The sequence below is a fragment of the Camelina sativa genome, chromosome 14 (assembly GCF_000633955.1).
Source record: "Camelina sativa cultivar DH55 chromosome 14, Cs, whole genome shotgun sequence".
Lineage (NCBI taxonomy): Eukaryota > Viridiplantae > Streptophyta > Magnoliopsida > Brassicales > Brassicaceae > Camelina > Camelina sativa.
Window position 1 is genome coordinate 5,103,240 of NC_025698.1, and position 13,187 is coordinate 5,116,426.

Here is a 13,187-nt window from a genome sequence, read left to right on the forward strand (position 1 = left end):
CTTTTTACTATAACCGATCATGTCTCAAGTCTTTTAGTTTTTCTGAAACAGATCACTTAAACATCTCAGACCTATTTGATACCAACGACATAGATCCACCTCCAACTAATTTTATGGTTTTATCTCTTCGGAAAGAATGCGGTCGTTTATCTGACTTACTAAAAGAGTATGGTCACAACCCTCTCCAGCCGTTTCCTATTGAGTCTTTTGAAAGCATAATTATGGAAGGTGTGTGTTTTTCCTCTCTCACTTTCTTGTCTTGTTTGGATGAGAAATAACCAACAAATGTATCTGTTGCTGATCAACTGGCCCACAGATTCAGAGGAGGAAACGGGTGGATCTGCCTTGTGGGATTGCTTTATATGCGGCCGTGATCCTCCTGGACAAATCTTTGAAAATCTCATCGCTCATCTGTCTAGTGAAGAACATCATCATGATGTTCTTCACGAGATGGTAAGCATTGTACCAATACATTTTCTCATTGGCACTAGTAGTCACTTCCAGTTTTTGACCCCATGTTCATTTGTTGTTCAAGGCTACAAGATGGATGCCTCCTGATCCGGACGACGACGCTGCTGTGGTGAGGATGCTACCAAAGTCTTGTTTTCATTTCTAACTTTTTTTTAGTTTTGTTTGCTTAATTTTGACCCCCACATGTTGTCTTTTCTCCACTGCAGGTGCATTCGCCGGCAAATGCGATGCTGACGAACTATGCACCTCCACCTCCTCATGTGATAGACTGGGAGGTTGCAAAGGTTGTGGGTGAGACAGTGGTCTTTTGGGACATCAATTCGTGTCCCGTTCCCCCTGGCTTTGATGCTAGTCTGGTCGGTCTGTGCATCAAACGGTTCTTGAAGAAAGAAGGCTACTCTGGTCATGTCACCATCGAAGCCATTGGCGTTCTAGCAGACGTCCCTAATGACACTCTGGAAAAAGTCTATTCCGGTGGAATCACTCTTCATAACGTCCCCTACGGTCAATATCTTCTTATCCTTGGGCCTTTCTACAGTAATGGTTGTTTTCCTTGATGAATAGAGAGAGACTCAAGTCTTTTGTTTCTGAAACAGGTCCCTCAGACACTGTGAAGCTCGTTTTTGAGCGTTCCAATAGCCCTGGTCCTCTATGCAACATAATGGTCATATCCAATGCCAAAATCTTTGCTTGGGAGTAAGTCTCAAACATTGAGATGCAACCTTCTAAAGCCGTTTCCATTGATTCTCTTCATCGCTTTTGTGTGGCAGGTGCGTGTTTGTCATCTCTAGCATTGTTGTTGAAATAACCACCAAACCTGCTGTTCAAGTGACCTACTTTTATCTTTTTTTCCAGACTCAGGTGAAGTTGAGGAGGATCAGTGCAGTGAAACGGGTGAGTCTGCTTTCTTGATTTGCTCATTATGCAACTACCATAGTCTTCCCTTCCACAGATTTAGAAGTTTCGCCATGCATCTCTCCAGTAGACGCCATCAACAGAAGGTACTGTGCGGAATTGTTCACTGTCATTGTGTAACTATTTTCTAGTCAAACAACCTCTTATCACAAATAATTTCCCTTTGTCACTTCTTCTTCTGACTGGATGTGCGTTTGGTTTTCAAGCAGTTGTCGGAGCTGTTGCCCATAAGTAAGCAACTCCAGTGCCTGAGTGCACCACTGAGTGAGCCTCCTGAGAAAGACCTGGGGGCTGTAACATCGGTCTTTTGGGACATCAATATGTGTCCGGTTCCACCAGGCTGTGTTCCTCGTCGCGTAGGTCCATGTATTAAACAGTTTTTGGAGAATAAAGGCTACTCTGGTCCTCTCACCATCACTGCCATTGGCGTACTAACAGACGTCCCTAATGACATTCTGGAAGGAGTCTATTCCAGTGGAATCTCTCTTAATAACATCGCCTCTGGTTAGGATCTTCTCATCTTTGCACCTTTCTCAGTAATGGATGTTTTCCTTGTTGAATAGAGAGTCTCATATGTCTTTAGTTTCTGAAACAGGGTTTTTTGCCACTGTTGATCGTCTAATTTGTGAGTTTACGGTTGGGAATCCACCTCCAGCTAATCTAATGGTCATATCCGACGCAAAATCCTTCACTTCTGATGATGCATTCTCGCTAGAATCGAGGGGATACAACATTCTTCAGCCGGTTCCATGTGATTCTCTTGAAAGATTTTTCTTGGCAGGTGTGTGTTTCTCTCTCTGACAGTGTTACTTTACTTGGCTACAGTCTGTTGGTCAACTAACTAGCTTGTACTTTTTTTTTTTCGACAGCTTCAGAGGCACTTGAGGAGGATAATGAAACTTGTGAATATGCCTTCTGGATTTGCTCGGTATGCGACGATCTTCATGGCCAAGGGTTTGGAAATTTTACCACTCACGTTACTAGTTGGTCACACAAGCGGAAGGTAGTCAAGCATCCTAGATGGACTTGTAGTAACACGTTTTTGTCGTCGCTCACAAGCAGTCTTGTTTGCCTAATTTTGACCGTCTTGCCTTTGTTTTTAAGCAGCTGTTGGACTGGTTGCGTGGGAATGCTCGGTTTCTTCGTAAGGAGTGTGCTCCCAACCATGGTGACCAAGGCAAGTTATTATATCTGATAACGTTGAGATTTCTCTAATCTTAAGAATTATGGGGTTTTCTTAAAGAAACTGTAAATGTTGTAGCTACTAGCGAAAGTGGAATAAGGAGAAGTAGAGAAACATGAAGAAAAAAATAACTGAAGAATGCCGATGGTGTGTGATTAAGTAAAGAAAACTTGCAAGAGAAAACTATGCCGATGCTACCAAAGTCTTGTTTTAATTTTTAGTTGTTTGCTTAATTTTGACCCCCACATGTTGTCTTTTCCCACTACAGATACATTCGCCCGCAAATGCGATGCTGACGAACTATGCACGTCCAACAGTTCTTTTTTCTGACATCAAGTCCAACAATTTATACTCATTACCAGGTTATCATAAACATCATAAACTAAGACGAAAAAAAATCTATTAAAATTTGATGAAACGTTACAATCAAGTCTATAATTATTAAAATCGCGTCGTATGAGGATTGGAGGAAAAAATGACTTGTAAAGTACAACTTGTAAAGCAACTCTTGTTTCCGTGAAAGTTATCACATTTATTTGGAGATATGTTTCCTTTTAGTTCGTTGCTTTAGTTCCGATTAGTGTGCAGTGCAGATCTTAATATAACAACGTTTCTTTAGAAAGCTATAATATCCATACAACTTCGTTAATTATCATGTTATAGATCTACCAAATGATTTCAACATCATATAAAAACGAGTTAACCATATACGTTGATACGCAAACTATGATATGTATATATACAGAACATTCCAGATCGGTACTTATCTTTTCCGTGAAAACAAAGGAATTTGCTGTAGTGAACTTTGGTTTATGATATACTAGATTAGGCCCGCTTATTTTATTTTTTTAACTCGATTTAAAGTTCATACACTCCATCTTGCAATATGATTTTTTTGTATTTTACATGATAATCAATTAGATTTTAATTCTATGCACTCAATCCCAATGAGTAACATTTATAATTTTCATATCAAGAAAAATGTGCATTATATCAAATTTATTTCTTACTTAATATTTTAAAAAAACTAAAAATTAATAAAACATAATTCTCAACAAATAAACTGAAAAATAATTTTATCTTATATTTGAAAAAGTAAAAATATCTTAAATATATTTGTTTCATAGTTTGTAATCTCATACGTAATATTTTTACTACTTGTCCAACTAATTTTAAATAAAACTATACTAACATTATCATAAATTAATTAAAATTCAAAGACGTTATCGTGAGAAAATTATTTGTTTATGTAAAGGTGAATATCTACAATCCTTTTTATTTTAGGATTAATAATTGACATTATAATTTATTTAATTATGGTATTATATTAATTAATTGTATAATTTTCTTACTTCTTTTTCTTATAGAATTAGTAATTTAAAATTAGAACTAGTATTTTTTTAATATACATATATGAACAATCTTTTTTTTATATGACCTATCTTTTTATATTCATTAAATTGTCTAAAATTTTAATTTCTTATAATTTACAAATATGTCAAAACAAAGCTTTGTATAACACATGACAAAATCTTTATTTATTAAAATTGACACGTGTCGTGATCACATTAGTTACTAACTTTGGAAAACAAAATATATAACAACATAATATTAAATAAGCTATTAAATCATTCACCGATTGAAAAACTTAATAAAATTACATTAATTACTTATTTTTCTTATATAATGTTAATCACTAATTTTAACACATTAAACCTTTTATACTTTAATCACTTTCTGTATAAATTTCTTTTTACTATATGATTGTAATTAAATTGCATATATTTTCCTTATTAATTGCACATATTTTCCTATTGAAATTAGTAATTTAATAGATAACTTTCCTATTAGAGTTAGTTATATAATATATTACTTTTGATTTTATATACTCTCAAAAATATTAATTTTTTACTATATGATTATGATAAATAAGAATTGTAATTAAATTGCATATATTTTCCTTATTAATTGCACATATTTTCCCATTGAAATTAGTAATTTAATAGATAACTTTCCTATTAGAATTAGTGATATAATATATTATTTTTGTTTTTATATACTTTCAAAAATATTAATTGTAATCCTTTTATTTTTAGATTTTTTTAATTTTCTTATAATTATTAAATAAATTTTTCATAAATATCAAAATATTATCGATATACTTGACATATATCGCGATTATATGAATTACTAATTTTGAAAACTAAGGTTTATATAATAAGATACATATATATTTTACATCAATTAAAAAGTCCGTGACAAAAAATATATATAATTGATGTAAAATATATACATATAATGGCTATTTATGTTTTTACTTTTTATACACATATAATTGATGTAAAATATACCTTTGGATGCTTAACGTTGTCTGTGACAAAAAATAAAAAGTAATATTTTTTTATAAACAGTGACATGTTGGAACAATGGTCCATGTTGACTAAGTTAATGGCAACTAGCATCATGTTATCATATGTTTTGGAAAATAATATTGTTTCAAATGGATTAATTATGTATGTTAATGAAAATCAGACCAAATTACTAACTAGCCGACTGAAGCTTTTTTTGGTCTAATTCATTTATTATCGTTTATGGTTATTTAAATCCGGTTATAGACTTATAGTTTGGTCTTTTGGGTCCACCATAAATTATAGCAATGAAATGAGAAACTATCAAGTGAGAAATTTATATACGTACGTAAAATTTGTAAATATTTAGTACAAAAATTGATTGAGATAATATGTTGTAAATCATTATTAATCATATGTATTAAAAGAAAATGGATGTTGGAAAACAAATTAAAAATAGAAAAAGTCATATACATATGAAAAAAAAGAAAGTGATAAATTTCTATTCGAATTTTACTTCTTAAGACCCCTTTCGTACCTCTGTGAGATGATCATTTCTCCAAAACCCAATATTCCTGATAAGCCTAATATCAGCAGTATCAGGAGGAACGGTGACACCCACATACAACACATCTTCCGTTACAATTCCCAGATTTAGAAGATCTTGACGGATCAGAGGAGTGATCCATGAGAGATCTAAATTACCAACCACATGGTTAGCAAAATAAGAATAATCTAACCGAGAAACAGGCAGAAAGCATCCTAAATCACGTAGGAAGTTGGAGACGCGGGCTGAATCACGCAATTTAGCCCCTTCATAGTCCGAGGGAAGGAGATGATAATGCTGCAACCAAAGAACAAACCTATAAAACCAATAAAGAGATGAAAAAAAAGAAAAAAAAAAAAAGAGAAGTTATCTACATTGTTGTCTCTCCTCAAAGCATGATTCATCGCGTTGATTCCATCGGCGGCGAGAGTCATGTTTTTGTTGATTCCACCGGCGAGATTCCGGTGTGTGTTTTCCTTTTTTTGATTCAGCCTCGTTCAGAGGAGATAATAGATAATTATATGTTTTTAATGGGTTTTGAAAAGTCTAGAAGATATTAAGGGGCCAGATTAGAGCAAATTCTGATGGTGGTTTGCTAGAACAATAAATCCACAAAAATTAATTAGTTTGACTTAATATCTATAAAAGTTACAAATAATGATAAAATTCATAAATAAATATAAAAACATACATTTTATATATTACAAAATACACAATATCACATATGGGGTATTGAACTTCACATTTTAAAAGATTTGGTATGATTTTAATATTTTAGATTGAATGATTTGAGTGACTTTTTAGGAGATTTGATTATTTTTTAGAGTTTTTATATTTTTAAAAAGAAAATGAAATGTTATTGTGTGAGATTTTATTACTAAACTTTGAGTGATTTTAGAATATTTTACCACACAAATGAGAAAACAAAAAAACAAAGATTGAGAAGGAAGGGATGACCGGGTCCTCGTCGCATACGAACCACCCTGGTTCAGAATCTTTCTTAGACCTACCTTCGTAACACTAGAACGAGCTACAAAAACAGTGCTTTAACTTTCAATACTTAACAATAACAATAACAATGCATTCAACAAATCGTTTTTCTCAAAAAAAATTTATATTCAAACTCAACCATTTCTTTAAATTGGAAAATATAGTAATACATGCAAGTATTGTAAATGTATGTAACAAACATATACATTGAACATATAAAATAAGTCACTTCGTCGAATGAAACAACAACTCTAGATCAGAACCAGCAGTTGGTATTATCGGTTCAAACATTTCATGGTTAACTGTTAGCAGCCTAGGCCTAGGGACGGATAAAGACAATTGTATATTATTTTAAATGATTTTTACGTAAATTCCAAATTGAATAAGAAGTGATTTTAAAAATATTCTAAAATCTAAACCCTCGCAACTCCATCTAAGTCGACTTGTCACTGCTCCAGGAAGGCCACTCCATAAAATTCTCTCTCTCCTTTACTCCTCCATCAAAAAATAATCAATTAAACAGTTTAGTTGAAACTTCCTCTGCTTCTTCTTCTTCTTCCATTATTAGTTTCCAAAAGATAGATTCTTTTGAAGGGTTCACTTTAAAACCACTGAGAAAGAACAGTGAGACAATGGGAGAAGAATCAAGACAAAGCAATCGAATTGATATCTTGTTTAATCTCACTCTCCCACTCAATCAAACCCTTCACCGTTAAATGGCAACTGATAAGAACCAAACTCGAAGACCTCTACTCTGGAATCACTTCCGTCGAGAATCTCAATCCCGACTTCGACCCATCTCTCTCCACCTCGGTTAACGCCATTCTAGATTCTCTCCAAGAGTGTCACGATCTCGCGTCTCGATGCTTGGACGTATCGTTCACTGGGAAGCTCTTGATGCAGAGCGATTTGGATTTCATGTCTAGGAAACTCGAACGCCATGTGAAGAGTCTCTCCTTGGTTTACTCTGCTGGGATTCTCAGCCGTGGGTTGGCTATCGTTGTTTCGAAGCCTAGTGGTAACTGGTAAAGCTTGTAGAGATGATATGAGGTTTTACGTTAGGGATTTGTTAACAAGGATGAAGATTTGGGGATTTGGAGTTGAATGAATCTATGGAAGAAGATGATAGGTATATGAAGATCGTTGTTGAGGTAAGCGAGATTGTTAATGTTTTGATTGAGTTTTTGGATTCTGAGATGGGGTTACAAGAGGAAGCTTCTAAAGCTGTGTTTTTGATATCTGGGTTTGGTTCGTATAAGCCTGTTTTGATCAGATCTTGTGTGGTTGGTCCTTTGGTTAGGGTTCTTGAAAACGGTAACGTTGTTGGTAGAGTAGCGTCTGCGGGATGTTTGATGAACTTAACTGAGAATTCAGAGAATGTTTGGTCTGTCTCTGCTCATGGAGGAGTGGCTGCTCTCTTAAAGATTTGTTCTTGCGGTGAGTTTGGTGGCGAGTTGATTGCTAGCTCGTGTGGAGTGTTTGAGGAATCTAGTTGGCGTTGAAGAAATCAAGAGGTATATGATCCAAGAAGACATGGTTTCTACTTTTGTTAAGCTTATAGGATCCAAAGATGAGGTTGTTCAGGTAAATTCTATTGATCTTTTGTGGAGGATGTGTTCTAGTGATGAACAGAGCCGTGAGATCTTGGTTAGAGAAGGAGGAATCCAAGAGCTTGTGCTTGTATCAGATCCCAATTCGTTGTCGTCTTCCAAATCTAAAGAGATGGCTTTGAGGGCAATTCATAACTTGTGTTTTGGATCAGTGAGTTACTTGAATGCATTGTTGAGTGGTAGCCGTTTCTTAGATCATTTGCTGTATTTGCTTAGAAATGGGGAGAGTACTGTTCAAGAATCCGCGTTGAAGGTTACATCCAGGCTATGTAGTTTGCCAACGGAGGTTAAGAGGATAATGGGAGATGCGGGTTTTATACCCGAGCTAGTTAGGTTCCTCGATGCTAAGTCTCTTTACATGTCCGGGAAATGGCAAGCGAGGCACTCTGTTACTTGTTCTCAATACCAAAGAAGAGGAAGAAGTTCTTGCAGGATGACTGTAACATGATCAGCTACATTCTTCGGTTGCTTGATCAAGAAGACAGGAGGTATGATGAGAGAAGTGATTTGGGTAACACCAAGTTGTTGATTTTGATATTGATGTCGTTAACGAGCTGCAACAGCGCGAGAAGAAAGATTTCAGCTTCTGGGTACTTGAAACTCATAGAGATAGTAGCTGAAAGAGAAGATACAGATGATGCTAAGAAACTTGTGAAGAAGCTATCTAGGAACAGATTCCACAACATACTTGGTGGTATTTGGCATTCCTAAAAAGAAAAATTGTTTTTTATTTATTTATTTTACTTGTGAAGTTTTTGAGTGTATATTTTTACAGAATGTGTTTAGTCATCAAAATTAATTCCCAAGTCCATGTAATCTTCAAAATTTAACTTAAAGAGTACAGCTTTTACTACTAAAAGATGATTCAATATTTTGTCTTGCGGAACATGAAACTAAATTTTGGGATTAGCATTATCAAAAGGGGTATGTAGGGAACAACGAAACTAAGTTTATTTTTTTACTTGTGACGGCGGGGCGGGCTGCATTAAGTAGGGGGACTTAGGGAGGGTTGTGAGGTTTAGGGTTAGCATCATGATGAACTTGCGCGGTACGGCAGTATGTTCTCTTCATCTCTGGAAGAGACAGATGATGATTGCTACACCACCGCCGTTGACGAGAAGGGTTATGTTTTCGACCGGCGACGGATGTTCCGGTCCTAGGGAGAAGGCGGAGTATGTCGAGATGTTGCGTTTTATGACCCGTACGTACTTAGATCATCAAAGCAAGATGGAGAAAGAGATGCGTGGTGATTCATTCACTAGTCCGCATCTCGTGAAGTGGGCCAAGCATCTTACCGACGAAGGGAACTGTGAATCAGCTCTAGAGGTTTGTCTTATCTGCTCAACATTGAATTATTAGAGAGATCTAGCTAGCTAGAGAGAATTGAAAATATATATAATGATTCTTTTTTTGTTTGTTTGTAGGTCTACGAGTGGATGGCCAATAATAAGATGAAGTTTTCTCCCTCCGTGCTTGCAGATGCTGTGGAACTCCTTCGTGAGACTAGAGGCCAAGCTGCTGCTGAAGCCTTCTTCAACAAAATAGATCCAGGCTTCACCTACACCGACCCTTTTGCCAAGAATTGGCCTGCTTACAGAAAGATCAAGGGTGTCCAAATCCCCAATACGCTCATGGCTCGTAAAAGGCTACTTCCCCGTTACTTTACCTTGGACGATTTTGACCAAAGTTAGTTTGGTGTGTGTGTGTTTCCTAAGACTCTTAATGAGTAATACTAGTTTGTTGGGTGTGTGTCTTATTGAATAAATTTCCGTACTCTTTGCTTTATTGTAATCTCTTTGTCGAACACTTACTTCCTCATCTTTCTTTGTTATGAAAGGACCTTGAAGCTGTTTTGTGTTTTGTTATTTTGATTAGGATACAAAGAAACTTACCTAAGAGCCTATATCAAACACCGAAATCACCACAACACTTGCATCCTCAAAACCAAATGTTTTGCGATCATATACCACAACTCAGTTCTATTAAGAGACATGAGAGGTATGTGAGAGTAATGCGATCAAAAAAGTGGGTTTTCAGTTATTCGATTCACTAATCACAAGTAATATTCAAACATTGCATGTATATTGGATTTCTTATAAAAAAAACCTTTTTAGTTTTCAACCTTCAAGGTGTTGTTAAAGAATTGGTAGCATGTGCGTTGGGTGGTGGACAACTGAAAAAAGCATTGGCTTACATATTTATTTATTTGGCTAAGGACCGGTTTATAACTTGAGAGAAACGATAAGATTCAAACACTCTTTTCATTTATACGTCAAGATTTAAACCCGCTTTTCTATATATTATTATATTTTTATGGTATGTTCCCATGAATGATGACTATATATCATATCCAAGTTCATGCTTAGGAATTAGAAAGTCTTACTAGGAAAATAAAATCTTTCATCTGCTAAATCTAATGACTAACAATATCTGATAGAATTTCATTGCTAATCTTCTCTAAGCTACTAAATCAAGAGGGTCACCGAAATGACCACAACACTTGCATCGTCAAGGAGATTTGTTATGGAATCTTCTAATCTACGGTTACTAAAGTGAAGGGGAAAAAAATTGCTCTGTTTCCATCATTTACTAATTAATTATCCTAATTTGAATACACATAAACGAATGATTATTCCCATTATCAAAAATGAAAAATATTTTTGAATACACAAATGAAAACATATCTTTGCCACTCTCTTAAAAGAAAATATGTTAAGAGTTGTGGCAGAAAAAAAAAAAATTGCTCTTTTTCCATCATTTAGTAATTAATGATCCTAATTTGAAAACACGGAAATAGAAAATAATAATAATAATCAACAAAATAATAATATTTCAAAATAAATTAAGAGTTGTGGGTTGAAAGCCCAACACAATAATATTTCAAAATAAATTAAGAGTTGTGGGTTGAAAGCCCAAAATAATAATAAGAAAGCCCAACACAAAAGAGAGTGGCAAAGATGTGTAAGGGAAGTGTAACTTGTGGTCCGTCTTAATTTCCGATGAGATCTGTCTCTATCTCCTCCGCCGCCTGTGAGAGCCGCATCGATTCGACGCACGCTCATGCAGAAGAATAAAATTGTTCAAAAAGGAGAGAGACATTGACATCGAATCCTGGGGGATTGGTAAAGCTCTAAGGAAGAAGGATTTGATCGGATCATTTCGTGAGGTACTTCACTTCACTGTAATTTATGTTATTATTTTCTTTGATTTTTGAGTTTGAGATTTTTTTTTGAATAAATCCGTAATACGTATTTTATGTTTGAGATTTTTTATTTTATTTTATTGCAATTTGCAAACTACCAATTTCGTTAATGGAAGTTTTCCTTCTTTTTTTTTTTTTTTTTTCGATTTTCCTAGCTCAGCTCGTGTGTGTCTATATATATTCTAAAGCCTCAATTCGTCTGTGTTGAACAGTTAGAGACAGAGAGACAAGACAATGTTGAAAAGAGACCGCTCGAGTGTTGGATCGGAAAGAGATGGCTCGAGGGGTTTGGTATTGAAAAGGCATCGGTCCAGTTTGGTGGAGTTGGTGGTACCACACGATGTTGTAGAGCTCATCCTCGAGAGGCTTCCTGTGGAGTCTCTGGTGAGGTTCAAGTCTGTATCCAAGAGCTGGAAGTCCACTATCGAGTCCCACCTTTTCCAGGAGCGACAGTTCATCCGTCGTATGCAGTCCCGAGGTCCAGACGTTCTTTCAGTGTTCCTAAGTTTCTCTGGTACTAGTGATGTTGATGTTCCGAATACAGTTGATGAAAGAATTGTGTTGGGGTCATCCGTAGCTTGTACGTTCAGGTTCCCTGTTACGGGCAGCATGATCTGCCATGGTAGTTGTGACGGTCTTCTATGCACCTACTGTGTTTACACACCGAGTGTCGTGGTGAATCCCGCCACCGGATGGCATCAGACTTTTCCTCTTTCCAACTTGCAGAAGTTCCTCGCCGACAGGTATGATAAACATGATTATGTCTACGCAACTCCTAGGCTTGGATTTGGTAAAGACAAACTCAAGGGAACGTATAAGCCGGTTTGGTTATATAATCCATCCGACTTTGGCGGCCTCGACAGCAACGTCACCACCACCACTTGTGAAGTTTTCGATTTTAGCACCAATGCTTGGAGGTACGTCCACCCTGCTTCTCCTTACCGGGTAAATAATTACCATTATCCAGTGTATTTAGATGGGTCACTTCATTGGCTCACCGAGTGTGAAGAACCCAAGGTGTTATCTTTCGATCTTCACACCGAAACGTTTCAAGTTATCTCCAAAGCTCCCATTTCCCCTGAACGTGACGAACCTTACAAAGTTATCATGTGCATCCTCGATAATCGTTTGTGTGTATGCGAGAGAAAGGGGCTAACCCAAGTTATATGGTCGTTCGATGATTCTTCTTCTGGCGGCAACAAGACATGGAAGAAATTGTATTCGCTAGATCTCACAGGAACTCTCTTTTGGTTTCACGAACTCAACTTCCCGCTGGCGCCAATAGCAATTTTGGACAAGAATAAGATATTGCTTCAAGGTCGTGATTGCTTGGAGCAACCGATGATACATGATCTCCATGCCAACTCTTATGAGTTACTCTTCGGACCTGAAACCAGTGGATATCCTGTTTATTATTACCAAAGCTTATTCTCTGCTTTATCAACATAATTAATTTGTCTTTCTTCTTTTCTTCTTTCGAACCAATGAACCTTTGTAATTTAAAATTCTTTGCATTTCTATTGAACGGTGATTTTTTGGCAAAATTATATATCTGTTACTGGTGCTTTAGTAAGTCAGTAAGATACCAATAAATAATATTCTGAGAATTAGAGTTGTATTGGAACAATGGTTGTGCTCTTCTGCTTCCAACAGCAATCTATATAAATTAAAGACACAAGATTGCATAAGTAGTGTCCATGATGTCGACGTTAACTGATCTTCTGAGACTAAAGTTGCTTACATTTGGTTAGAAAGTGTACTCTTATACGATGATTAACATTTCGTGTCATTTATTAAAAATAGAAATCACAAACATGATACATTATGTTATGATATTTATAAAGTTTATCCTCGTTATTAAAAGTAGGGGTTACCTGTTCTTCTTTATTCTCTAACTGTTGTGGAAAAATAGAAGTATGAT

The 13,187-nt window shown here is 35.8% G+C and overlaps 2 protein-coding genes and 1 pseudogene across 2 annotated transcripts; all 3 read left to right on the forward strand.

Annotated features, from left to right (window-relative positions):
• Window positions 410–2,688, forward strand: LOC104743228. The gene is made up of 10 exons (XM_019235435.1): window positions 410–453; window positions 536–580; window positions 678–975; window positions 1,068–1,241; window positions 1,327–1,472; window positions 1,596–1,890; window positions 1,982–2,167; window positions 2,256–2,389; window positions 2,494–2,563; window positions 2,648–2,688. The coding sequence occupies exons 4-10, from the start codon at window positions 1,187–1,189 to the stop codon at window positions 2,686–2,688; spliced, it is 927 nt and encodes a 308-aa protein (XP_019090980.1). The 5' UTR covers window positions 410–453; window positions 536–580; window positions 678–975; window positions 1,068–1,186.
• On the forward strand, window positions 6,189–8,863 carry LOC109125034 (annotated as a pseudogene).
• On the forward strand, window positions 11,053–12,810 carry LOC104739762 (F-box protein At1g11270-like). Its single transcript, XM_010460210.2, has 2 exons — window positions 11,053–11,230; window positions 11,479–12,810. Exon 2 carries the CDS (start codon window positions 11,501–11,503, stop codon window positions 12,713–12,715), a length of 1,215 nt encoding a protein of 404 aa, XP_010458512.1. The 5' UTR covers window positions 11,053–11,230; window positions 11,479–11,500; the 3' UTR covers window positions 12,716–12,810.

Coding starts and splice junctions, on each gene's coding strand:
- LOC104743228 (XM_019235435.1), top strand. CDS start 1,187: ATGCAACCTTCTAAAGCCGTTTCCATTGATTCTCTTCATCGCTTTTGT. Junction 1,473..1,595: donor GTAGACGCCATCAACAGAAG/GTACTGTGCGGA, acceptor GTTTTCAAGCAG/TTGTCGGAGCTGTTGCCCAT. Junction 2,390..2,493: donor GTTGGTCACACAAGCGGAAG/GTAGTCAAGCAT, acceptor GTTTTTAAGCAG/CTGTTGGACTGGTTGCGTGG.
- LOC104739762 (XM_010460210.2), top strand. CDS start 11,501: ATGTTGAAAAGAGACCGCTCGAGTGTTGGATCGGAAAGAGATGGCTCG.